Source organism: Bos indicus x Bos taurus, chromosome 21, assembly GCF_003369695.1.
Source record: "Bos indicus x Bos taurus breed Angus x Brahman F1 hybrid chromosome 21, Bos_hybrid_MaternalHap_v2.0, whole genome shotgun sequence".
NCBI classification, from domain to species: domain Eukaryota; kingdom Metazoa; phylum Chordata; class Mammalia; order Artiodactyla; family Bovidae; genus Bos; species Bos indicus x Bos taurus.
Window position 1 is genome coordinate 58,880,045 of NC_040096.1, and position 26,523 is coordinate 58,906,567.

The 26,523-nt window shown below is 45.1% G+C and overlaps 1 protein-coding gene across 1 annotated transcript; it reads right to left on the reverse strand.

Annotated features, from left to right (window-relative positions):
- Positions 1-2,157: 2,157 nt before the first annotated feature.
- SERPINA6 (serpin family A member 6) lies at positions 2,158-26,276 on the reverse strand. Its single transcript, XM_027521667.1, has 5 exons — positions 26,169-26,276; positions 14,198-14,826; positions 8,852-9,122; positions 4,059-4,206; positions 2,158-2,471 (listed from the first exon to the last, which is right to left on the reverse strand). The coding sequence occupies exons 2-5, from the start codon at positions 14,805-14,807 to the stop codon at positions 2,286-2,288; spliced, it is 1,215 nt and encodes a 404-aa protein (XP_027377468.1). The 5' UTR covers positions 14,808-14,826; positions 26,169-26,276; the 3' UTR covers positions 2,158-2,285.
- Between the last annotated feature and the right edge of the window lie 247 nt (positions 26,277-26,523).

Genomic DNA, 26,523 nt, shown 5'->3' on the forward strand with positions numbered 1-26,523 from the left:
GAATGAAAACTGACCTTTTCCAGTCCTGTGGCCACTGCTGAGTTTTCCAAATTTGCTGGCATATTGCGTGTAGCACTTTCACAGCATCATCTTTCAGGATTTGGAATAGCTCAACTGGAATTCCATCACCTCCACTAGCTTTGTTTGTAGTGATGCTTTCTAAGGCCCACTTGACTTCACATTCCAGGATGTCTGGCTCTAGGTCAGTGATCACACCATCATGATTATCTGGGTCGTGAAGATCTTTTTTGTACAGTTCTTCTGTGTATTCTTGCCATCTCTTCTTAATATCTTCTGCTTCTGTTAGGTCCATACCATTTCTGTCCTTTATTGAGCCCATCTTTGCATGAAATGTTCCTTTGGTATCTCTAATTTTCTTGAAGAGATCTCTAGTCTTTCCCATTCTGTTGTTTTCCTCTATTTCTTTGCATTGATCGCTGAAGAAGGCTTTCTTATCTCTCCTTGCTATTCTTTGAAGCTCTGCATTCAGATGTTTATATCTTTCCTTTTCTCCTTTGCTTTTTGCTTCTCTTCTTTTCACAGCTATTTGTAAGGCCTCCCCAGACAGCCATTTTGCTTTTTTGCATTTCTTTTCCATGGGGATGGTCTTGATCCCTGTCTCCTGTACAATGTCACGAACCTCATTCCATAGTTCATCAGGCACTCTATCTATCAGATCTAGGCCCTTAAATCTATTTCTCACTTCCACTGTATAATCATAAGGGATTTGATTTAGGTCATACCTGAATGGTCTAGTGGTTTTCCCTACTTTCTTCAATTTAAGTCTGAATTTGGCAATAAGGAGTATAAAAATATGTATATTTAAAGAAAGGGAAAGTCACTCAGTCGTGTCCAACTCTTTGTGACCCCATGAACTGTAGCCTGCCATGCTCCTCTGTCCATGGAATTTTCCAGGCAAGAATACTGGAGTGGGTACCATTCCCCTTTCCAGGGGGTCTTCCCGACCCAGGGAACAAACCCAGTGTCTCCTGTATTGCAGGCAGGTTCTTTACCTTCCGAATCACTAAAGTATCCCTCAGTTCCTTGCTCTCAAGACATATGCTGTTGTTGTTCAGTAGCTCAGTCGTGTCCAACTCTTTGCGACCCCATGAATCGCAGCACGCCAGGCCTCCCTGTCTATCACCAACTCCCGGAGTTCACCCAGACTCACGTCCATTGAGTCAGTGATGCCATCCAGCCATCTCATCCTCTGTCGTCCCCTTCTCCTCCTGCCCCCAATCCCTCCCAGCATCAGAGTCTTTTCCAGTGAGTCACCTCTTTGCATGAGGTGGCCAAAGTACTGGAGTTTCAGCTTTAGCATCATTCCTTCCAAAGAAATCCCAGGGCTGATCTCCTTCAGAATGGACTGGTTGGATCTCCTTGCAGTCCAAGGGACTCTCAAGAGTCTTCTCCAACACCACAGTTCAAAAGCATCATTTCTTCGGCGCTCAGCCTTCTTCACAGTCCAACTCTCACATCCATCCATGACCACTGGAAAAACCATAGCCTTGACTAGACAGACCTTTGTTGGCAAAGTAATGTCTCTGCTTTTGAGTATGCTGTCTAGGTTGGTCATAACTTTCCTTCCAAGGAGTAAGCATCTTTTAATTTCATGGCTGCAGTCACCATCTTCAGTGATACTTTAAATGTGTTTAAACATATTTTTTCTTTGTCCACATGTGTACCCTTTCCAGTGCTCTTCATTCTTTTGTGTCCATCCTACTTTCCATCTAGAAGCATCTTATTTCTCTGTAAAGAACTACTTAAAATTTTTTAGTAAAGGTGGTAAGCTTCCTCAGCTCTTATTTCTCTGAAAAATCCCTTTGTTTTGTCTTCAATTTTGAAGGATTTTTTTGTTTTTTTGCTTTCTGAATGATATGACATCCCCGCCCCCAACCCCCAGCACTTTAAATACATCTTTCTGTTGTGTTTTGACTTGGATGATTCCTTCTTTTTTCAAGTTTTTACTTAGAAATAATTTCAAACTGACAAAAGTTTACAAAAATAGTAATGTTTCCATAGACCTTTCATGGTGCTTCCACATATCACATACCCGTAGGACAAGGATCAAAACCAGAAAATTGCATCAGCACAGTATTACATTGATATTACTCAATGTATCGGTCGTCCCCCTCTTCCCGTTCAACCACACTTGTCACCAGTAGCAATGACAGTGATTTATTACAAGAGGGGAACCTGGGGAGGATTAGGGGGAGCCCTCCCACCCCTTTCTGTGGGGTCTGGGTGCCCGAGTCAGACGCAGCTTGGCTCCTGGGAGTGCACCCTTAGGTCGGATTCACAACCTTGCCCAGGAAGAGGCTGCTCCACGTGAAGTCGTCGAAGATCATGATGATGAAGGGCCGGTTGAAGCGGAGGGTGAGCTGCCCGGGCGCTGCGCTCAGGCTGAGCCGGGTCGGGGCATCTGCCTCCAAGCCCTTCTCATCGACCTGCAGCGCTGCCTTATGGACCACCTGGTGGGAACAGACCCGGCGTGGAGGATGAGCACCTGCTGCGTGGGCGGAGCTTTCTGAGCTCCTCCCACCCTCAGTTTTCTGGACTGCGAAGCTGAGGCTCAGAGACGGGCACTTACTGATAGCTCATCTATGCGGCAGCCCCGGACCAGCGCCGGAATCTGTCCACCTCCCGGACCCAGGTCACACCTAGGCTGCCTCCCTAGAAAACCGGCAGGTGGAGCCCACCAACGGAGATAAAAGGACTTGGGGCTTAAACTGGAGCTCAGCATCCATATTGGGCGTCCCTTACTGGGTCCTGGGCTGGTGGACGGAGACCTCGTTCCCTCTTCATTTTGCCAGTAAATACGAGGGTTCGATTTATGCAAAAGGTTTGTACCCACTCTGTAGGGGAAAGGGTCATCTGTGACTTCTCAAACATCCCTAGTTATAATCAAAATTAGAAGATATTCTCAAGCCAGTAAAACTCTTGAGTGGCTTGTATTAAAAGCCTTGGACAGATCAGAACTGGCTGATTAAATAACACTACCTATGGGATAGGATGGCTTCCCTGGTGGCTCAGTGGTAAAGAATCTGCCTGCCAATGCAGGAGATGCAGGTTTGATCCCTGGGTGGGGAAGAGCCCCTGGAGAAGAAAATGGCAACCCACTCCAGTATTCTTGCCTGGAGAATCCCGTGGGCAGAGGAACCTAGCGGGCTCCATGGGGCTGCAAGGGGTCAGACATAACTTAGCAAGTAAACAACAGCAACGAAGGGACAGGACTCTCCTGGATGGAGCAGCTGGGAATCAGAGGCTCAGCGCACTCTGTAACGAGCCCCACATGGCTAGGGAGAAGCTGAGCTGGACTAGGAACCCCTGCAGTGTGTCCTGGGAATGTGAGGTTTTGAGTCATATGTTATTCTATTTACTGCCTCTGTGACCTTCACTCTCCCAGAGATTCCTCCTCTGAGAAACTGGGGTTGCAGCCACCTTGTAAGGAGGTAGCAGTTTGACTGAGTCCTTCACACACAGGCAATGTTGAGCGCACACCATGTGCCAGACATCACAGTGGTCAAGATCTGTGAGCGTGAGGGCAGGGGCTACTCTCACTCTCCTGTCCCCTCTCTCTCTCTTTTTTTTTTTTTTGTCATCCATAGGATGGTAAGATCCTGTGAGGGCAGGGCCTTGTCTGAGGCATCCCTAGTATCTAGCACAGGTGGGGGCACATGGAACATGTTCAGTAATATTTTCTGAGCGACAGAACCTAAAGCTGAAGGGTGGCGATTCAGTGTGATCTCATGCAGACCCTTCCTTTTGCTGGCAGTCCTGCCGTGATGACTTTGTCTTCCACAGAGCCCCTCTGTGTGGCCTGGCAGAACAGGTGGACGCTGGACTGTGCTACTGCTTTGTCTCCAGCTTCCTGTGTGACCTTAGGGAGGTCACGTTCTTGCTGAGCCTCCGTTTAGCCTGTTGTAAACTGGAGGCTTGGAGAAGACCTCTCAGCCTGGGCTCTAGTGACCTGTTCATGGATGGGCTCTGTGTTGCTTATTATTGTTTGTACTGTGAATTTTGGTAGAGGGGGAAGGAGGGGCTGTAAAGACACCTACCTTTGACACCTTCGGCAGGGCCTCTTGGGTGATGCCTGAGAAATGTGTCCGGTTGCTGAGCAAGTCTGCAATGCCCATGTCCCCCATGATGCCCCCAAGGTCGTAGGCTCCAGAGATGGAGATCTTTGGGATGTACAGGTCCACCTGGCTGCTCGGGTAAGCAGATGGGGTTAGACTTTCCTGGGCTGGGCCTGGTCAGCCAGACTCCCGTTTCCCCTGGGATGCCCTGCCTCCCTGATGGACCTGCTCTTTGGGGACAGGGGAGGGGACAGGGCAGGCAGCAGCATCTGCCTCTCCCTGCAACACACAAGCAGCTTCTTCTTTGGGCCTCTGAATTGCAAAGTCCTTTCTTCTCAGCTCTTTCTTGGAGCTGATTCCACTCAATCCAGCTAAACTCCTGGACCCTGAAGGAAAGAATCCCTAAAGAAGTCCTTGTGGACAAGAGAAATAAAAGCGAAAATAAAAAATAGGATCAAATAAAACAGAAGTTTTTGCACAGCAATGGAAACCATAAACAAAATGAACCTATGGAGTGGGAGCCAATATTTGCAAATCATGCTACCAACAAGGGCTTAATTTCCAAAATATACAAACAGCTCATACAACTCAATATCAAAAAACCAAATAACTCAATCAAAAAAATGGGCAGAAGACCTATATAGACATTTTCCCAAAAAAGACATACAGATGGCTAATAAGCACATGAAAAGATGCTCAACATTGCTAATTATTAGAGATATGCAAATCAAAATCACACTGAGACATCACCACACACTAGTCAGAATGGCCTTCATTTAAAAAGTCTATAAATATTAAGTTTATAAATGCTAGAGAGGGCATGGAGAAGAGGAAACCTTCCTATAGTGTTGGTGGGAATATAAATTGGTCCAGCCACTATGGAAAACAGTATGGAGTTGCCTTAAAAAACTAAAAATTTATCATATGATCCAACAATCCCACCCCTGGGCATATATCCAGAGAAAACTCTTAATTTGAAAGGATAGCTGTACCTCTATGTTCATTGCAGCACTCTTTACAGTAGACAACACACCCTAAGTGTCCTTCAACAGATGAATGGATAAAGAAGATGTGGTGTATATATACAATGGAATATTAGTCAGCCATGAAAAAGAAAAGAATTAATGCCATTTTCAGCAACATGGATGGACCTAGAGAACATCATACTAAGTGAAATAAGTCAGAGAGCAAAAGGCAAATACTATACGATATCATTTATATGTGGAATCTAAAAAATAATACAAATGAATTTATTTATAAGGCAGAAAGAGTCTCACAGACCTAGGAAACAAACACTGTTACCAAAAGGGAAGGGGTAGGGGGATAAATTAGGAGTATGGGATTAACAGATACACACTGCCATATATAAATTAGATGAACAACAAGGATTTACTGTATAGCACAGGAACTGTATTCATTATCTTATAATAACCTATAATGGAAAAGAACAATAAAAGGATATATATAACTGAATCACTTTGCTATACACCTGAAACTAACACAATATTGTGTATCAACTGTACTTTAATTTTAAAAAGAAAAAAAAAAAGACCTGTGGAACCTCAAGCATCCCCTGGGAGAAACAGAGGAGTGGAGGGAACAGGGAGCTGGGAGCAGCGGTCCTGGCCCCAGCTGTGCTGCTAATGCTGTGTGGCTTTAGCCAAGTCCCATCCCTCTCTGAGCTTGTCCTCATCTACACCACATGGGGGAGAGAAGATGCCTGAAACCCTGAAGTCTGTGCTAAGGCACGCGCTGTCCATTGCGGGAGGGAAGGCTGGAGACCTGCTCTGCACTGAGCACAAGCCAACCTGGAGAGGCCTGGAGGCTGCCAACCTGGGGAACTGAGGCGGAGTCCAAGGCCAATGAGATGTGGGACTTATCTAGATGAGCAATAGCAACAGAAGGTAAGGGAGGCAGACCCATACCGGGCAGCTCCTGGCTCACCTTCCTGACCTCCTTTACCTCGCCTAAGCTGCGCAACCTTACAAAGTGGAGTCAACATCGTCAATTTCCAGATTGAGACTGAATCTCAAAGAGAGACTGAAGAATTTCTCCAAAGTCACACCCCTGGGAAGCAGCAGGACTATGATTCTTCAGGACTTGTTGCCTCGGAGCCCCATCGCCCTACCCCGAGAGCTGTCCCCATGACCTGCCGGCAGCAGGAAGGTGACAGCTGAGCAAGGGGACCCGGGGGAAGGCTCTCGCGAGAGCACCTTGTGAGTAGGGCCCAGGGGCTTCCAGTGGGAGGTGGGGTATCAGCTGGGCTCTGAAGGATGCTGAGCTCAGATCCATTGGAGAGCATGGTGGGGAAGGGGCAGTGATGCTGGGAGTGGTGAGAAGTGACCGCGTGAGTGTGAAGGTGAGGAGCTGTGGGTGACATCATTGGGATAAAGTAGATGCCCAATCACATATGATGTCTAAAGGTGCAAAGTTTTATCTTGAATGTTTATTTTTTAAAAATCTAGACGAAAATGGCACATGTTACTGGTGAATGTTGTTTTAAATATTTTAGTTTAGAGATTATTTTTGGAGTAAAGATAAAGGGTATCCTTTGTCTCATTTTCAATACATCAGGGTTTAGAATTTGAACCATAGCATTATCACCACCTGGTGGGGCTGTACCTGAATTACAGTGTCCCTTCGAGGGGTGAGGGTGAGGTAGGGATGGGACGGTTGACCAGAAAAACTGGCAAATGGGTCCCTACTATTGACCAAACATGGGGCTTCCCCAATGGCTCAAGCCGTAAAGAATCCACTTGCAATGCAGAAGACATGGGTTTGATCCTTGTGTTGGGACGATCCCCTGGAGGAGGAAATGGCAAGCCACTCCAGTATTCTTGGCTGGAAAATCCCATGAACAGAGGAACCTGGCATTCACGGGGTTGCAAAGAGTCAGACACGACTGAGCACATGATGGATGGATGGACGGATGGACCAAACACGGGCTCACATGCACACACCCTGGAGGGAGGGAAGGTTGGTCCAAGGACACTAAGAATGCCTTCCATGGCCCCCATGTGGCTCTGGGGATCTCTGGAACACAGAGCTGACCACAGCTCTCTTTCCTGAAGGAGAATGCCCTAGGACCTCCTGTCCACTCTGGAACTGGATTAACCTCTCCAGAAGCACCAGCACTCAGCAGCTCTCCAAGAGGATCATTTATAATAAAAAGAACCCCAAACCATGGAACACAAAGCCTATGTCCATAACAAAGTAGAAGAGCTTCTTTCTAGATTTTTCTGCCTGCAAAATTCTTGGATTACCAAGTTCATCTGAGAGGGATTTGGCTTATCCTCTGCTGCTGATGGTGCTCGGGTCCTGGCCTCCCTGACTTGGCTGGTGCTGTTACCCCTTCCACCCGCGATCCTGGGGTGCTTCATGCTGACTGAACTTCTACTCAGGCTTAAGGCTCAGTTCAAAGTGAAAGCCTTCTGCTCTGCAGCCCCTTCCCCAGTTTCCTGGGGTAGAGTCCAGTTTCCTATCCTCCCCCAAGTTTTATACGTTATGCCTCTCCTTCCCTCTCTTGCCCTTACAGAGCTTACGTCACTGTACCACTAATAATTCCACTAGAATCTTCTTTCTTCTCTAGAGTACATCCCTTCTGCTTAGCCTAGTGCACCGTACATAGCAGTTGCTTCCACATATGGATACTGAATGAATGGATGGATGAATGAATGATATGGTGCCTGCCCCACGAGCCTTCTCGAGAGACTCTAGATCCAAGGGCAGCCTCCTTCTCCTACAGCCCCTCTCCCCCTTGAGTCTGCATCCTCTCCCCCACCAGTTCTCATGTTGATTGGTTCATGCACAGACAAAACCCCCGTCTCCCAAGAGTGAAGACCATCTTCTCGAGAACATCTGCTCCCTCCTCCAAGGTGAGGATCAGGGCTGGACACAAGCTTGACTGTAATTTTGATTTCCCTCTAGCTCAGGGGCTCCTGGGAAAAATGAGTTTATTATGTACTTATGTCCTTACTTTCTTACTTGTTTACTGATTGGTTGATAGATGGAAGAAGCATTAGATCCCTCAAGTGATTTAACCATTCATAGGCTTTGTGTGTTTCCCTGATAGCTCAGTTGGTAAAGAATCCACCTGCAATGCAGGAGACCCTGGTTCGATTCCTGGGTCAGGAAGATCTGCTGAAGAAGGGATAGGTACCCACTCCAGTATTCTTGGGCTTCCCTTGTGGCTCAGCTGGTAAAGAATCCACCTGCAATGCGGGAGGCCTGGGTTCAATCCCTGGTTGGGAAGATCCCCTGGAGAAGAGAAAGGCTGCCTACTGCAGTATTCTGGCCTAGAGAATTCCATGGACAGTCCATGGGGTCGCAAAGGACTGGACACAACTGAGGGACTTTCACTTTCAGGCTTTGCATTGGTTCCAGGGCGGGTACCGTGGTCAGTAGTTTCATTATGTATTTTTATGGTCTCTCAGGAATCTTTAGCAGTGCTTGGTGGCAGGTAAGCAAGGTAACAGAATGGATCAGTGTGGGCTTGTGAACTCAGTTTAAGAAAAAGATGAAAGATGTGATAATACAGGGGGTAGCTATCAACTTCCTGATTGAGAAGGACCTCCCTTTGTGGAACGCCCCAGAGCATCCCAGTGTCAATCAACAGGTGGATAAACAAGTGTGACTTTAGGTCAGAGAACCCAGCACACAGGGAAACAATAAGCCCTGGAGGGCAAGTGTAGGGGTAGAAGGATAGCTAGATGGGTCCCTTTTCTACTCACCCCACTTTCTGGGAACTGCAGAAACTCAGTTGGCTAAGGGCTTACCTCATGGTTAGGGACTTGGACCACCTCTGAATGGTGTCCCGGCTCAGCGCGGTGATGACCGAGTCCATCTTCCCCTTGACTGGGAGCACGAAGAAGACAGTCTCATTGCCTGTATAGTCCAGCTGTACCAGCTGGCAGGGGAGCACCGAGTCGTTCAGGTACTTGATGGTGTTCGACTGGAACATCATGGGCACCTGCACTGTGGTTGCCTCGTTCACATGGAAGTTTTCTTCTCTGGTGCTTTCCAGGTCGAAGGAGTGCGCCCACATGCCTGGGGACAGGAGGGATGGGGAGGGGAAAAAACAGGCCCGTGAGAACAGGAGAAAAGCACAGCTTGGGTGGCATCAGAGCACCAGGGCTGACCACCAAACAAATTACGCAGTGGCCTCCTCCACCTGGAAGGTCCTCACCAGAGCTGCTGGAATTTTGTGCTAGGATGTGAAACTCCCAGAGGTGTAAAGCCTGCTCCATCCTCCTTTGGGATACACTGAGGATTAGTATGCTTTCTGAGACTGACTTCTAAAAATGGAAGGAGAGAGAGAAAACAGAGAATGCCAGTCCTGGGATTTGGGAGTGGGATTCAGTACACTAGACTTTGGATCGAGTGGATCTTGGCTTGGAGGGCTCTGGAAGTAGTGCTGGGGGAACTGATCAACCATTCCCATCCTCACCCCCTGATGTCCTGGCCACAGAAGCACAGCAGGCAGCCTGGTCACCCAGTCAGTCGTACCCACTTTCCTGCAGGCCCCTCCTCCCCTCCTGAGTGGCCCCAGGGGCCACAGCACATTTCCTAGAGACAGGATCAGGGTGAGATGAGTCCTTCAAGGTCTCAGACTCCCATCCCCACCTGGACTCATATTCCCTTCACCACATTCCACAACAGCATCATGCAATCTGTTTGTTCCTCTTGTGATGGGGAACTCACTACTGTAATTGATGGGACTTTCCACTACTGGTTAATACTGGTGGGAAGGAAGTTGCTCCTTGTGAAAGTCACTCAGTCATGTCCGACTCTTTGCGACCCCATGGACTGTAGCTCACCAGGCTCTTCTGTCTATGGAACTCTCCAGGCAAGTGTACTGGAGTGGGTAACTGTTCCCTTCTCCAGGGGAATCTTCCCAACCCAGGGACTGAACCCAAATCTCCCGCATTGAAGGTGGATTCTTTACATCTGAGCCACCGGAGTTGCTCCTTAGAGGAAGCCAAAGCCTGCCTGTTGGTAATACCTGCCTGCTGAGCCTGTTCAGCCCTTGAGTTTATTCCAAGCAACTCCAAGTCCTCTTGGAGATGACAGGTTTTTGGATATTTAAACATGGGTTGAGTCTCACCAGGGCCTCCTTGGCTCTAGGCTGTCTCCCCAGGTCTGGAGATGAATGAGGACCCTGAGTCCAGAAGACCCCAAGTGTTCTGGCTGCCCTTGACCTCCAACCCAGAAACCCTTGTGAGGTTACTTTTGCCAACTGAGGCTGCCTGAAGGTGGCCAGAGCATAGCTCCAAGCAGACATTCTCCATCCATCCACCTGTGGGATCTCTGGACCATGGGCAAAAACTCTTGGTTCTGAGGCAGCCTCAGCACCCTGGAAGGGCTTCTAAGGGAGATGACAGGCAGAAGCCAGAGGATGCAGGGTAACGAGCAATGGATACAGATCCTGGAGACTCAGGGACTGCGCCTGGTCCATCTCCATGACTGAGGCTGTCTCACAGCACATGAGATAGTTTATGGGCTCTCAAGCCATCCTCTGGGCTTACTTGATGATTCAGTGGTAAAGAATCTGCCTGCCAATGCAGGAGACATGGATTTGATCCCTGGGTCCAGTAGATCCTCTGGAGAAAGAAATGGCAAACCACTCCAGTATTCTTGCCTGGGAAGTCCCATGGACAGAGTAGCCTGGCGGGCTACAGTCCATGGGGTTGCAAGAGTCAGACATGACTTAGTGACTAAAACCAAAACAAAGGAAGTCTGGACTCCTCAGAACTAAGGGGGTGTGTTTTGTGGCCAATGGCTCCAACTCACAGCCAAAAAATTGTGGGTGAAATATTTTTTAGTGCTAGGTTTTCCATACTTCAAAGTTTGCTGTGTGCTTTTTACTGAGTATTTCTTTTCTAGAAGCAAGTGTATCGTATATCCAGCTTGGTAGAAAACCAAATTTAGAATGCCATCTAACTTCTACTTTAAGGGATTTTTCTTCTTGAAAATTCCTAGGAATTTATGAAGGGAAATTGGAGACAGCAAGGATGAATCCCTGGAAGATCTTTTAACAATATTTCTAATGTTCTCTGAAAAAGAGCTGTTAAGACAATTCACTAAGTAAGGAACACGCCAGGGACATCGTCCATGTCCTAAATTTAGTGATGAGAGCTGCACCATTCTTCATTTGTATTATTATCCTGGCTTGCTGGAAACATTTCAAAGTATCTCTAAGCTTAAACAGGGCCTTATTAATTAGCTTTGCTTTATCATAGAACATCTGTGTATAATCAAGCAACCCACGCTCCTGTCAATGTCTGCTCTTCTTTCAGATGTTCAAACTCTTTCTGATTTTATTACCAGGAAATATTATTTCCTATGAACTCAGCCCCATTGTGGTCATGAGAATGCTTAGAAATTGTGAAAGCAAAGCCCTGTGTCAAATGATACCCTGTCAGCCCCTGTCCTGCCAGCCGTCTCTCAGTCTCCCTTAGGCTCAAGAGGGTCCTCCCTCTACCAGTGTTGCAGAACTTCTATGCAACCACTGCTGAGTTCCTTGCATGTGCCAAGCACCATGCAAAGACACTAGGGTGCCCAACGAGCTGAGGATGCCATGCACAAGAGTGCATAGTCTAGTGGGAGACATGGCCTGGAGAATTCACGGGAGCATCCAGGAACATTTCCAGGCAAACATTCCTAGACTCCTTGGTCCTCCCATGGGCAGGTGTAAAGAATACTGTCTTTTGATTGGGATCACAAAGGATCCTGAATAGCCAAAACCATACTGAGAAAGAAGAGAAAGCTGGAAGCATCACACCTCCTGATTTCAAACCATATTATAAAGTTATAGCAATCAGAACTATATGGTACAGGCATAAAAACAGACACATCAACCAATGGAACAGAACTGAAAGCCTAAAATAACCCTTCACATATATAGTCAGCTAATATATGACAAGGGAACCAAGAATACTCAGGGGGAAAAAATAATCTCTTCAATAAATGGAGCTGAGAAAAGGATATTCATGTACAAAAGAATGAAATTGAATACCTATCTTACATCATTCACAAAAACTAACTTGAAATGTGTTAAAGTCTTAAACAGAAGACCTGAAACCATAAAACTCCTAGAAGAAAATTTAGGGGAAAAGAAGCTTTTTGATGTTAATCTTAGCTATGATTTTTTGGGGGGGGGGGGTAAGATAGCAAAAGCACAGCAACAGAGAGAAAAATAAACCAATGGGATCACATCAAACCAAAAAGCTTCTACATAGGATATAGTCAACAAAGAAAAAAGGCAACCTATGGAATGGAATTAAATATTTGCAAAACATATATTAGATAAGGGGAGTAATATCCCAAAAAAAAAAAAAAGTGAGAAACTCATCCAACTCAATATCAAAAGAAGCCTCAAATAATCAAATTTAAAACTGAGTAGAGGACTTGAATGGATATTTTTTCCCCCAAAGAAGATAAAATATAAATGGCCAATAAGTACAAGGAAATGTGCTTAACACCACTAATCACCAGGGAAATGCAAATCAAAATCACAATGAGATATTGCATCACACCTGTCAGGATGACTATTATTAAAAAGAAAGCAAGTGCTGGTGAGGATATGGGGAAAAGGATGTGGGGAACCCTCGTGCCTTGTTGGTGGGAATGTAAATTGGTGCAGCCCTTATGGAAAACGTTATGGAGGTTCCTCAAAAAATTAAAACTAGAACTACCACATGATCCAGCAACTCCATTTCTAGGAATTATCAGAAGGAAATGAACCCACTATATTGAAGAGATACCTGCACTCCCATGCTCACTGAAGCATTATTCACAATAGCCAAGATATGGGAACAATTTAAGTATCCACTGATGAATGAATAAAGAAAAGTACATTTATATTCGCACACACACACACACACACACACACACACACACACACTGACTGGAATATTATTCAGCCCTTCAAAGAAGGAAACGTTGCCATTTGTGACAGCATGGATGAATCTTGAAGGCATTACGCTCAGTGAAATAAATCAGACAGAGAAAGTTAAATATTATGCTGTCACTTGTATGTGGACTCTAAAAACACAGAACTTACAGAAACAGGGAATAGAATGAGGGGAGAAATGGGTGAAGATGGTCACAGGTACAAACTTCCAGTTACAAAATGAGTAAGTTTCAGGAATCTAATGTACAGCTTGGTGACTACAGTTAATAACACTTTTGGGGCTTCCCTGGTGGCTCAGTTGGTAAAGAATCTGCCTGCAATGCAGGAGACCCAGGTTTGATCCCTGAGTCAGGAAGATCCCCTGGAGAAGGGAATGGCAACCCACTCCAGTATTCTTGCCTGGAGAATCCCATGGGCAGAGGTGCCCGACAGGCTACAGTCCACGGGGTCGCAAAGAGTCGTACATGACTGAGTGACTAGCACACTAACACTAACATAAACTTAAAAGTTGTTAAGAGACCAGATGTTGAAATTCTCAAAACACACACACAAGTAACAAGCCTAAAATTTGTGCTGTTTAAGCTACCAAAGTTTAGTATATCCCCAAGCTACCTGTTCATAAAAATGATTGGGGGAGGGGCCCTTGTTAAAAATACAAATTCTAGAACATTCTTGCTGCAGTTTTGCTCCAGTAGATCTGGCATGGACACCAGGATCTGTCATTTTAACAGGTCTCCATGGTGATTTTTATGGATACGCACTTTGGAAAATTTTGCTCCAAGTTGGTGAGGAGGGGCTGCGGTTTGACTGAGAGGGGTCTTGGTCACAGCTGGCTTGGGAAGTGTTTAATAGGCTGTCTGGAAGTTCCTGAGAGTGTGGGCTATCTGTCTGGTTCTAGACTGTATTTTCAGCCCCTGACCAAGTACCTGAATCTCAGTCAGAAGTTGGCCAATATCTGTAGACCATGAGGCACTCAGAGGGTTCATGGTTACATGTGGGCCTTAAACCAACCTGCAAGAGCATGGGCAAGCTGTTCTTCTGAGTGTCATTTTGATCCTTGGTGAGGGTGATGTAATTCACTTTTCTAATAGGATCATGGTGAAGATGGAGACTCTTCAGACATGCATGTGCTTTATAAGATCAAAGACTTTGCCTAAGAGTACACTCTGGGCTTTGATGGCTTTAACTGAATGGGATGGGTGAGGGGTACCTTTAAAAAAGATGTAGTTGACCAGGATGAGTGTGGCTGAGCTGTCTGACTCCGAGAACAAGTCCACAATGTTCCCTTGCGTCTTATTCTTGATATACTCGTTGATTTGTCTGCTGGCTCCTGCCCAGTCCTGAAAATCTGTGGTCAAGGCCTCCAGCTCGTAGTAGTGCTTGGTGTCTGCTGAGAATGACTCCAGAAGCTCCAGGCTGTGGTCAAGGAACAAGGCATTGCCCATGGTCATGTCCAAGGTGGTGTTTGACTCCCTGAGGAGGTGGTGGAGATGCCGGAAGGCCCGGTGGATCTCACCTTCGGACATCTCAGTAAGGTTGAAGCCCAGGCCTTGGAGAAGCTGCTCCCGTGTGTAGCCTCTGGCGCCCAGGGACAGCATAGCTAAGGCCGTGGAGATGCTCACAGGGGAGATGAAGACATTCTTGCCGGGAGCTGAGGCCACTAGGTGCTTATACAGGGTAAAGGCAAAGTCAACATTGTTTGGAGCCAAGTCCCGGTGAGGGTTCCTTGTGCTCATGTCAGTGTCAGAGCCCTTAGCCTGGACGGTCCAGAGCCCACTGGTAGACAGCCAGAGGAGACAGGTGTACAGGGTGGGTAGCATTGTCCAGGATGGCCAGGTCCTGCAAAATCAGAAATGCTCATTAGATGATGTGGGTCCTCCGAGGCAGTGGGCATGGTAAGCAGTAGGCAGAAGCCCTAGCAAAGACCCCACTCAAGCTCCAATTTCTTCTTTTACATTGGCTGTGTGGCCTGGGGCAAGTCAGAACTCTGGGCCTTGATTTCCTCTCCTGAAAGTATGAATTGCACCTGCTGTGATTTTCAAATACCAAACCATGTGCCCAAAATATTGCTTCAGGTGACAACAACAAAGTATAAAGGATTATTTTGATTTTAGGTGGGCAGAATAGATGCTTAGAAAGGTTAACTACCCACTCAGTTAATACATTCAAATTACTGAAAGAAAAAACTATCAACCAAGAATACTCTATCAGTCAAAACTGTCCTTCAAAAGTGAGGAAGAAACTAAGACATTTCCAGATAAACAAAAGCTGAGGTAGCTTACCACTAGACCTCTCCTATGAGAAATGCTAGAGGGTGTACTTCTGGTTAAAATGAAAGAACCATAGAAAGTAAATAGATTCTGTAAGAAGAAGTAAAGATCTCTGCAAAAGGTAAATACATGAGTTAGTATAAAAACTAGCATAATTTTGACTTGTAATTCCACTTGTTTATGTTTTCTATATGATTTAAAAGAGTGACACATAAAATATAATTATTCATGTATCTTTTTGGACACACAATGAATAAAGATGTAATTTGTGACATATAACTGAAAAGATATGGGAATGGAACTATATAAGAGCAGTTTTGTATGTTATTGAAGATGATCTGGCATAAAGTCAAACGACAGTGTTATAACTTTACCATATTAAATGCAATTTCCATTAAAACCTGAAAAGATATAGAGTGTGCACAGAGAGGAGCTTTCCTGCTAGCTCAGCTGGTAAAGAATATGCCTGCAATGCAGAAGACCCCAGTTCGATTCCTGGGTCAGGAAGACCTGCTGGAGAAGGGATACACTACCCATTCGAGTATTCTTGGGCTTCCCTGGTAGCTCGGATGGTAAAGAATCTGTCTGCAATGTGGGAGACCTGGGTTCAATCTCTGGGTTGGGAAGATCCCCTGAAGGAGGGCATGGCAACTCACACCAGTATTCTTGCCTGAAGGATCCCATGGACAGAGGAACCTGGCAGGCTACACAGTCCATAGGGTCACAAGGAGTTGGACATGACTGAGCACCACACAGCACATGCACAGAGGGAAGTGGAAGATAATTAAACTCCTTCCTTTGTATTAAGGAATATAAATCTTCCCATGTAATTCAGAAAATCAACTAAATACACAAAAATATATTAGTAATGCAGGAAATAAAGCACAAAAAAACTATAAGGCATATAGAAAACAAATAGGAAAATGACCGAGTAGTTCCTCCATATGAGTAATTAATGTAAATGGATACAATTCTCCAGTCAAAAGACAGAGATTGACAGAATGGATTTTTAAAAAAGAAACAACTATATGCTCACTACAAAAGATTCACTTTAGATCCAAAGGCACATATATGAAAATGAAAGAATGGAAAAAGATAATCCATGTAAATAGGAACCAAAAGAGAGTACAGCTAGCAGAAGAAAGGAAACAATAAAAATTAGAGCACAGATAAATAAATAGAAGTTAGAGAAAATCAATGAAGCCAAAATATGATATTGTATAGTATTATAACCATATATTTGGAGAAGGCAATGGCACCCCACTCCAGTACTCTTGCTTGGAAAATCCTATGGATGGAGGAGCCTGTTAGGCTGCAAGCATGGGGTCACTAAGAGTCAGAGATTGAGCAACTTCACCTCACCACTTTCACTTTTCACTTTGATGCATTGGAGAAGGAAATGGCAACCCACTCCAGTGTTCTTGCCTGGAGAATCCCAGGGACGGAGGAGCCTGGTGTGCTGCCATCTATGGGGTCGCACAGAGTTGGACACGACTGAAATAACTTAGCATAGCATAGCATAACCATATATTAGGATATAATTATAATAAAATCTAATCTTCAAAAGGATTAATAAAATTGATAAGCCTTTAGCTAGACTAATTCGACAAAGAGAGAGAAGTCTCAGATTACCAAAAGCAGAAGTGAAAGTAGGGGCATTATTACTTATCAGTTCAGTTCAGTTCAGTTCAGTTGCTCAGTTCATGTCCGACTCTTTGCAACCCCAAGGACTGCAGCACGCCAGGCTTCCCTGTCCATCACCAACTCCTGGAGGTTATTCAAACTCATGTCTATTGAGTCAGTGATGCCATCCAACCATCTCATCTTCTGTCCCTTTCTCCTCCCGCCTTCAATCTCTCCCAGCATCAGGGTCTTTTTCAAATGAGTCAGATCTTCACATCAGGTGGTCAAAGTATGGGAGTTCCAACTTCAGCATCAGTTCTTCCAGTGAAAATTCAGGATTGATTTCCTTTAGGATGGACTGGTTGGATCTCCTTACTGTCCAAGGGACTCTCTAACCCCACAGTTCAAAAGCAGCAATTCATCAGTGCTCAGCTTTCTTTATAGTCCAAATCTCACATCCATACATGACTACTGGAAAAAACACAGCTTTGACTAGATGGATCTTTGTTGGGTAAGTAATGTCTCTGCTTTTTAATATTCTGTCTAGGTTGGTCATAACTTTTCTTCCAAGGAGCAAGCGTCTTTTAATTTCATGGCTGCAGTCACCATCGGCAGTAATGTTGGAGCCCAAAAAACTAAAGTCTGTCACTCTTTCCACTGTTTCCCCATCTATTTGACATGAAGTAATGGGACCAGATGCTATGATCTTAGTCTTCTGCATGTTGAGTTTTAAGCCAACTTTTTCACTCTCCTCTTTCACTTTCATCAAGAGGCTCTTTAGTTCTTCTTCACTTTCTACCATATGTGTGTGTCATCTACACATCTGTGGTTTTTGATATTTCTCTTGGCAATCTTGATTCCAGCTTGTGCTTCATCCAGCCTGGCATTTCTCATGACATACTCTGCATATAAGTTAAATAAGCAGGGTGACACTTTACAGCCTTGGCATACCCCTTTCCCAATTTGGAAGCAGTCTGTTGAACAATGTCCAGTTCTAACTGTTTCTTCTTGATCTGCGTACAGATTTCTCAGGAGGCAGGTCAGGAGGTCTGGTATTCCCATCTCTTGAAGAATTTTCCAGTTTGTTGTGATGCACACAGTCAAAGGCTTTGGCATAGTCTATAAAGCAGAAATAGATATTTTTCTGGTACTCTCTTGCTCTTTTGATGATCCAATGGATGTTGGCAATTTGATCTTTGGTTCCTCTGCCTTTTCTAAATCCAGCCTGAACATCTGGAATTTCATGGTTCACATACTGTTGAAGCCTGGCTTGGAAAATGTTGAGCATTACTTTGCTATCATGTGAGATGAGTGCAATTGTGCAGTAGTTTGAGCGTTCTTTGGCATTGCCTTTCTTCAGGATTGGAATGAAAACTGACTTTTTCCAGTCCTGTGGCCATTGCTGAGTTTTCCAAATATGCTGGCATATTGAGTGCACCACTTTTACAGCATAATCTTTTATGATTTGAAATAACTCAACTGGAATTCCATCACCTCCACTAGCTTTGTTCATAGTGATGCTGCCTAAGGCTTCACATTGACTTCACATTCCAGGATGTCTGGCTCTAAGTGAATGATCATACCATCGTAGTTATCTGGGTCATGAAGATTTTTTTGGTATAGTTCTGTGTATTCTTGCCACCTCTTCTTAATATCTTCTGCTTCTGTTAGAAGCATTTCTGTCTTTTATTGTGCCCATCTTTGCATGAAATGTTCCCTTGATATCTCTAATTTTCTTGAAGAGATCTCTAGTCTTTCCCATTCTGTTGTTTTCCTCTATTCTTTGCAATGATCCCTGAGGAAGGCTTTCTTATCTCTCCTTGCTATTCTTTGGAACTCTGCATCCAGATGAGTATATCTTTCCTTTTCTCCTTTGTCTTTCACTTCTCTTCTTTTCACAGCTATTTGTAAGGCCTCCTCAGACAACCATTTTACCTTTTTTGCATTTCTTTTTCTTGGGAATGGTCTTGATCACTGACTCCTGTACAATATCACGAACCTCCATCCATAGTTCTTCAGGCATTCTGTCTATCAGATCTAACCCCTTGAAGCTATGTCACTTTCACTGTATAATAATAACTTTATTGACTATGCTAAAGCCTTTGACTGTGTGAATCAGAACAAACTGTGGAAAATTCTTCATGAGATGGGAATACCAGATCACCTGAACTGCCTCCTGAGAAATCTGTATGTAGGTTAAGAAGCAACAGTTAGAACTGGACATGGAGCAACAGACTGGTTTCAAATTGGGAAAGGAATATGTCAAGGCTGTATATTGTCACCCTGCTTATTTAACTTATATGCAGAGTACATCATGAGAAGTGCTGGACTAGATGAAGCACAAGCTGGAATCAAGATTGCCAGGAGAAATATAAAAAACCACAGATATGTAGATGACACCAAACTTACGGCAGAAAGCAGAGAAGAGCTAAAGATCCTCTTGATGAAAGTGAAAGAGGAGAGTGAAAAAGTTGGCTTAAAACTCAAAATTCAGAAGACTAAGATCATGGCATCTGGTCCCATCACTTCATGGAAAATAGAAGAGGAAAGAGTGGAAAGAATGACAGACTTTAGTTTTTTGGGCTTCAACATTACTGCCGATGGTGACTGCAGCCATGAAATTAAAAGATGCTTGCTCCTTGGGAGAAAAGTTATGACCAATCTAGACGCATATTAAAAAGCAGAGCTATTACTTTTCCAACAAAGATCTGTCTATTCAAAGGTATGGTTTTTCCAGTAGTCATGTATGGATGTGAGACTTGGACTATAAAGAAAGCTGAGCACTGAAAAATTGATGCTTTTAAACTATGGAGTTGGAGAAGACTCTTGAGAGTTCCTTGGACAGCAAGGAGATCCAACCAGTCCATCCTAAAGGAAATCAGTCCTGAATATTCATTGGAAGAACTGATGCTGAAGCTGAAAGTCCAATATTTTGGCCATCTGATTTGAAAAACTGACTCATTTGAAAAAGACCCTGATGCTGGGAAAGATTGAAGGCTGGTGGAGAAGGGGATGACAGAGGATGAGATGGTTGGATGGCTCAATATACATGAGTTTGAGTAAGCTCCAGGAGTTGGTGATGGACACAGAGGCATGGTGTGCTGCAGTCCATGGGGTTGCAAAGAGTTGGACATGACTGAGCGACTGAACTGAACTGAACTGAACTGATACCTGAATGGTCTGGTGGTTTTCCCTAGTTTCTTGAATTTAAGTCTGAATTTGGCAATAAGGAGTTCATGATCTGAACCACAGTCATCTCCTGCTCTTGTATTTGCTCACTGTATAGAGCTTCTCCATCTTTGGCTGCAAAGAATATAATCAATCTGATTTCGGTGTTGACCATCTGGTGATGTCCATGTGTAGAGTCTTCTCTTGTGTTGTTGGAAGAGGGTGTTTGCTATGACCAGTGCGTTCTATTGGCAAAACTCTTTATTAGCCTTTGCCCTGCTTCATTCTCTATTCCAAGGTCAAATGTGCCTGTTACTCCAGGTATCTCTTGACTTCCTACTTTTGCATTCCAGTTCCCTATAATGAAAAAGATATCTTTTTCGCTGTTAGTTCTAGAAGGTCTTGTACGTCTTCATAGAACTATTCAACTTCAGCTTCTTCAGCATTACTGGTTGGGGCATAGACTTGGATGACTGTGATATTGAATGGTTTGCCTTGGAAACCAACCAAGATCATTGTCATTTTTGAGATTGCATCCAAGTACTGCATTTCAGACTCGTTTGTTGACTATGATGGCTACTCCATTTCTTCTAAGGGATTCTTGCCCATAATAGTAGATATAATGGTCATCTGAGTTAAATTCACCCATTCCAGTCAATTTTAGCTCACTGATTCCTAAAATGTTGATATTCACTCTTGCCGTCTCCTGTTTGACCACTTCCAATTTGCCTTGACTCATGGACCTAACATTCCAGATTCCTATGCAGTATTGCTCTTTACAACATCAGACTTTATTCCCATCACCCATCACATCCACAACTGGGTGTTGTTTTTACTTTGACTCCGTTTCTTCATTTTTTCTGGAGTTATTTCTCCACTGATCTCCAGTAGCATATTGGGCACCTACTGACCTGGGGTGTTCATCTTTCAGTGTCTTATCTTTTTGCCTTTTCATACTATTCATGGGGTTCTCAAAGCAAGAATACTGATGTGGTTTGCCATTCCCTTCTCCAGTGGACCACGTTTTGTCAGAACTCTCCACCTTGACCTATCTGTCTTGGGTGGCCCTACATGGCGTGGCTCATAGTTTCATTGAGTTAGACAAGGCTGTGGTCCATGTGAGCAGATTGGTTAGTTTTCTGTGATTCTGTTTTTCATTCTGTCTGCCCTCTGATGGAGAAGGATAAGAAGCTTATGGAAGCTTCCTGATGGGAGAGACTGACTGGAGGGGAAACTGGGTCTTGTTCTGATGGGTGGTGCCATGCTCAATAAATCTTTAATCCAATTTTCTGTTGATGGGTGGGGCTATGTTCCCTCCCTGTTATTTGACCTGAGGCCAAACTATGGTGGCGGTAATGAAGATAATGGAGACCTCCTTCCAAAGTTCCCATGCAGGCACTGCTTCGTTCAGTGCCCCCTACCCTGCAGCAGGCCACTGCCGACCCACACCTCCACCAGAGACTCCTGGACACTCACAGGCAAGTCTGGGGCAGTCTCTTGTGGGATCATTGCTCCTTTCTCCTGGGTCCTGATGTGCACAAGGTTTTGTTTGTGCCCGCCAAGAGTGTGTTTCCCCAGTCCTACGTAAGTTTTGGCAGCTTTATGGTGGGGTTAATGGTGACCTCTTCCAAGAGGGTTTATGCCATACCCAGGTCTACTGCACCCAGAGCCCCTGTCCCTGCAGCAGTCCACTGCTTACCCATACCTCCATAGGAGACACTCAGACACTCACCACAGGTCCTGGTGAGCACATGGTTTGTTACTACCTATAGCACAGAAATTTTTTAAAAATTATGAGAATACTATGAAAAAATTAGAAGTTATACACCAAAAAATTGGATAACTTAGATGAAATATAAAATTTATAGAAACACAAAACATACCACAATTAAACCACAAAGAGACAGAAAATCTGAATAGACCTTTAAGTAGTCAGGAAATTGAATCAGTAATTGAAAACCTCCCAACAAAGAAAAACCTGGATTATACAGCTTCAGTTTTGAATTCTACCAAATACTTAAAGAAGAATTGGCACAAATTCTCCTCAAACTTTCCAAAATAACTGAAGAGGAGGGAATGTTTCTTAACTCATTCATTGCCCTGATACCAAAGGCAGACAAAGACACTATAAGAAAAGGAAACTACAGACAATTGTTTATGAACATTGATGCAAAAACCCTCAACAAAATGTTAACAAACAGCATTCAGCGGCGTAGTAGAAGGATTTTACACTATGTCAAAGTGGGATTAATTCCTAGAATGCAAGATCAGAATGGCCATCATCAAGAAATCTACAAACAATAAATGTTGGCGAGGGTGTGAAGAAAAGCAACCCTCCTACAGTGTTGGTGGGAATGTAAATTGGTCCAGACTCTATGGAGAACAGTATGGAGATTCCTTAAAAAACTACCAATAGAGCTCCCATATGATGCAGAAATCCCATTCCTGACCATATATCCAGAGAAAACCATAATTCAAAAAGATGCATACCCCAACATTCACTGCAGCACTATTTACAGTCGTCAGGACATGTCCTTTGAGAGAGGAATGGATAAAGATGTGGTACATATATACAATGGGATATCACTCAGCCATAAAAAGACTGAAATAAGGCCATTTGCTTCAACATGGATGGACCAACAGACTGCCATACTGAGTGAAGTAAATCAAACACAGACAAATATCATATGGTATTCCTTATATATGGAATCTAAAAAAAAAGTTACAAATGAGCTTACATAGGGTCACAGATACAGAAAACACACTTATGGTTACCCGGGGAAAAGTGAGGGAGAAGGGATAAATGGAGAGATTGGGATTAATATACATACACTACTATTATAAATAACTAAGAAGAGCCTACTGTATAGCATAGGAAACTCTACTCAATACTTCATAGTGAACTACATGGGAAAAGAAACTAAAAAAAGAGTGAATACTTGTGTATGTATAACTGATTCACTTTGCTATACAGCAGAAATCAACACACCATTGTAAATCAACTATACTCCACTAAAAATTCAAAATAAATAAAAAGTAAAGGGTATAATAACAATGAACAGTCAGATAAAGAGAGTAAGGCAAGGTCTAGAGGGGTCTTAAACACAGGGGCTCTTGTCCCTGTGGCTTGTATATACACCACCCTCTCGCCATGTACATTCAGAAGCTCTCTGAACCCCACACCTTTGGCATGCTTATGGAGGCTTCATCAATAGGTGGAATTGATCATGAACTTAATCTCTAACCCCTCGCCCTTTCCTGCAGGATGGGGCTGAAAGTTCCAAGTTCCAGTCATGACTTGATCTTTCAGGTGACCAGCCCCCATCCTGAGGCTATCCAGGAGGTCACCCAGCATCTCATTAGAGCAAAGGACACTGCTGTCACCCAGGAAATGCCAAGGGATTTTGGAGCTCTGCCTCAGGAAGCAGGGTCAAAGACCAAATACTCGAGCAAAAGATGCTTCTCGCATTCTTATCACTTAGGGAATTACAAGGGTTTTAGGAACTTGGTGCTAGGAACCAGGGGGCAGAGATCAGTATGTCTCCTGCATTGCAGGCAGATTCTTTACTGACTGAGCCACATGAGAGCCCTACAACAGTCAAGTTCATAGAAACCCAAGGAAGGTTAGTAGTTATCAGCACTGGGGGTGGGGAGGGGGGAAATGGAGAGTTAGGGTTTAATGGGTAGAGTTTCAGTTTGTGATGATGAAAAAGTCCTGCAAATGGATGGTGGTGATGGTTACAGAACAATGTGAATGTACCTGATACCAGAGAACTGCACACTTAAACCTGGTTGAAAGGCTCAATCTTTATATATCTTACCACAATAAAAAATTAATGATAAGCCATTAAAAAGGTTTGATAAAATGATTCCAAAAAATATAGCCAAGGTCAGAATCAGTAAGCAGACACTCTGCCTGCAAGGCCAGTGGTCCCAAGCCCTGTGCTTTATGGAACGCCCCCGTATTCCTATAAAGGAAGGATGCTTATAGGAGAAGCAGGTCCCCCTGCACCACCCCACCTGCAGGACTAGCTATGCTGGGATGGGGCTGGGGATCCACAATGAAACCAGTCCCTCAGGAGAATGCATGCACACTGAAGGTGGGAGTCAGTAGTCTGCTCCGGAACACACCCTGAGGCCCTTTCCTGGCCCACTGCAAACCCAGAACTTCACGAGAACCTCTCTTTGAGCCCCTCTCAAGCCCCCTGCCTGCCTCCCTCCAGGTGGTGGAAATACAATTCCTGTTCCTGGCTTCTTGGCTTTGATAAGAGCCTCACCCCATCCCTGCCCAGTTTCCTGGCTTACAGACAATCTCCATTTTCCCAGGTTTCACGGCAGACCAAGTCAGATGGAGATCTCAGCACTATCTTATGACCCAGATGATCTGGGTGCACTGTTCAAACTCTGCCTGTTTCCTTGATATAAAGTAGAGTTGCTAACAACACCTACCCCTGGCCTGGCCCATTTGACTGTCCACCTTTCTGGGGTCTGTCTTCTTCTCCAGTTCTAGGACACAGCCCAAAATTGGGACTTGGCATCCCTCCCAGTTGCCCCTCCTCCCCGACCTGATCTCCATGCCTCTTGCTCACCTCCTGCCAACCTTTCTTTCCTCTGCAGCCAGGGCATGTTTCCAGAATCAAGCAGATGGGCCAGCCTCCTGCAGAAAAGCTGTCAGGGACTCCCATTGCTCCCAGGCAGGGCTGATCCTCACTCACATTGCCCAGAGAGTCCTGCCTCAACCCCCAACCCCAAATTTGGCCTGTTGAAATCTCAGTCATAGCAACACTGTGTCTCTTGGGGTGTCCTCCAAGCACGTACCAGACTTTCATCCCTCTGCCTGGGTCAGGCCAGGGAGGTCATTCCATTCTCCAATGTTTGCAAAGCCTGGCTCTGGCCTGAGAACTGGAGACAAAGATGGGCCAGTTCCAGTCCTTCCCCATGTGGCTCCACTCTCTGCACTCTGTTGGCCTGTCCCCTCCCTGTCATGCCTGGATCACTTCCTTACCTCCTCCAGGAAGCCCTCCTCTGTGCTTCTCTCTGTCACTGCCCCTGTCAGACTTTAGTGAGATCTTTGCTTCAGTCCTGGCCATCTCCATGCTCATCTTTGGCCCCTTCTTGGGCAAGGACCTGATGCAGTTCACAGCCTGGAACGGGATGGGCTTGCCCCCAGTAGAAATTCTTCTCTCTTCCCTTCTCTTCCTGCTGTCTCTGAGATTTCATGCCTCATACCCTCCTGTGCTAATCCCCTCCTGTACTAATCCTCCAAGATGGGGATTAAAACTCTACCCACCTCACAAGACTGTTGTGAATATCAGTCACAGCTGTTAACACTGCTTTCTTTAATGACCTCACTTCCTGGGTCATCCTGGGTCCATTGTACAGATGATGAAACTGAGGCCCAGGGAGTGAGGGCTGAAATCCCAAGCCTAGCGGTCTGACTACATAGCTTGTGTTCTGCCTTTCTCTAGAGTGAAAACCCAGCAACGTAAAAATGCAGAATATCAATATCATCCATGGATTTCATTTCATGTATGTCTTCCTTGTCCCTCATTTTTGAAGTCATACACATGCAGTACACACCCACTGTGTTCTCTATTTTTCTAGATGCTCTGTACAAGTCAGGCACAGTCCCAGGCCCTGTGCATTTAACCTCAGACTGTGTGCTGTAATGCTGGTAGTTCCGTTCTGTCTGCAGGATCCTTGCCCCAGGTCATCCAGGGAGGAGGTGTGTGCAGCTCTGTAGGGTACAGTCTGTGCTGGGTCACCTGGGCACTGTCCTCCCCTGCCTGTGTCCCCGGGCAGGGGCGCTCTATTGTGCCGATCCATCCCAGCTCTCAGACTCCATCTCAGAGGCTGTTAATGGCTGTCTGGCTGGCCTTAGGGGCATTGTGTGATAGCTGGGAATGGCTTTTAGAGCCGAGTCAACTCCTGCAAGACAGGAGCCCAGGAAAAATCAAAACCCCTGTGGGTGGCCCACAGACTCTGGAAAACCCTCTCAAGGGTTGTCTCCTGTCACTGCTGGTTGCCCTAAGGCTCCATGCCCCATTTAAAAAAAAAAAAATTCAGGTGAGCAAGACACAGTCATGGCTTGGTTCTGGAGGCCGGGCAGCTGTTACTCACGGTCAGCAGTGGGCTCAGGCTGCAACTGCTGGCTTGGTCCTGCTGTCCTGGATCATGTCATGTGTACAGTAAGCCAGCGGGGCTGCTGCTGCTAAATCCTGTTGGTCAGCTTCCCAGCTGGTTAATGGTTAGAGGGGGGCCAGTGGCCTTCACCATTTGGTGGTCCCCTCCCCCCAGTCATTAACCAATGGGAGCCTTTTCCAGGAAATTTAAGTAAACACAGCAATTCTGCAAATTAACTTTCTTCTGCATTCAATTCCCTGAGGTTTGATTTTTTAATAGCAAAATGCGGCTGGAGTTACGTCAGGGTTTGTGGTTGCCTGGGTGGCAGTGGGCGCAGAAGCCACAGGTGTCC

Bases quoted from the DNA above. Each gene is read 5' to 3' on its own strand.
- SERPINA6 (XM_027521667.1), bottom strand. From the start codon at position 14,807: ATGCTACCCACCCTGTACACCTGTCTCCTCTGGCTGTCTACCAGTGGG. The intron at 9,123-14,197 runs GTACCCCTCACC...TCCTGTCCCCAG, and splicing joins CAACTACATCTTTTTTAAAG to GCATGTGGGCGCACTCCTTC. The intron at 2,472-4,058 runs GTAGGTGTCTTT...TGTTCCCACCAG, and splicing joins CCCTGCCGAAGGTGTCAAAG to GTGGTCCATAAGGCAGCGCT.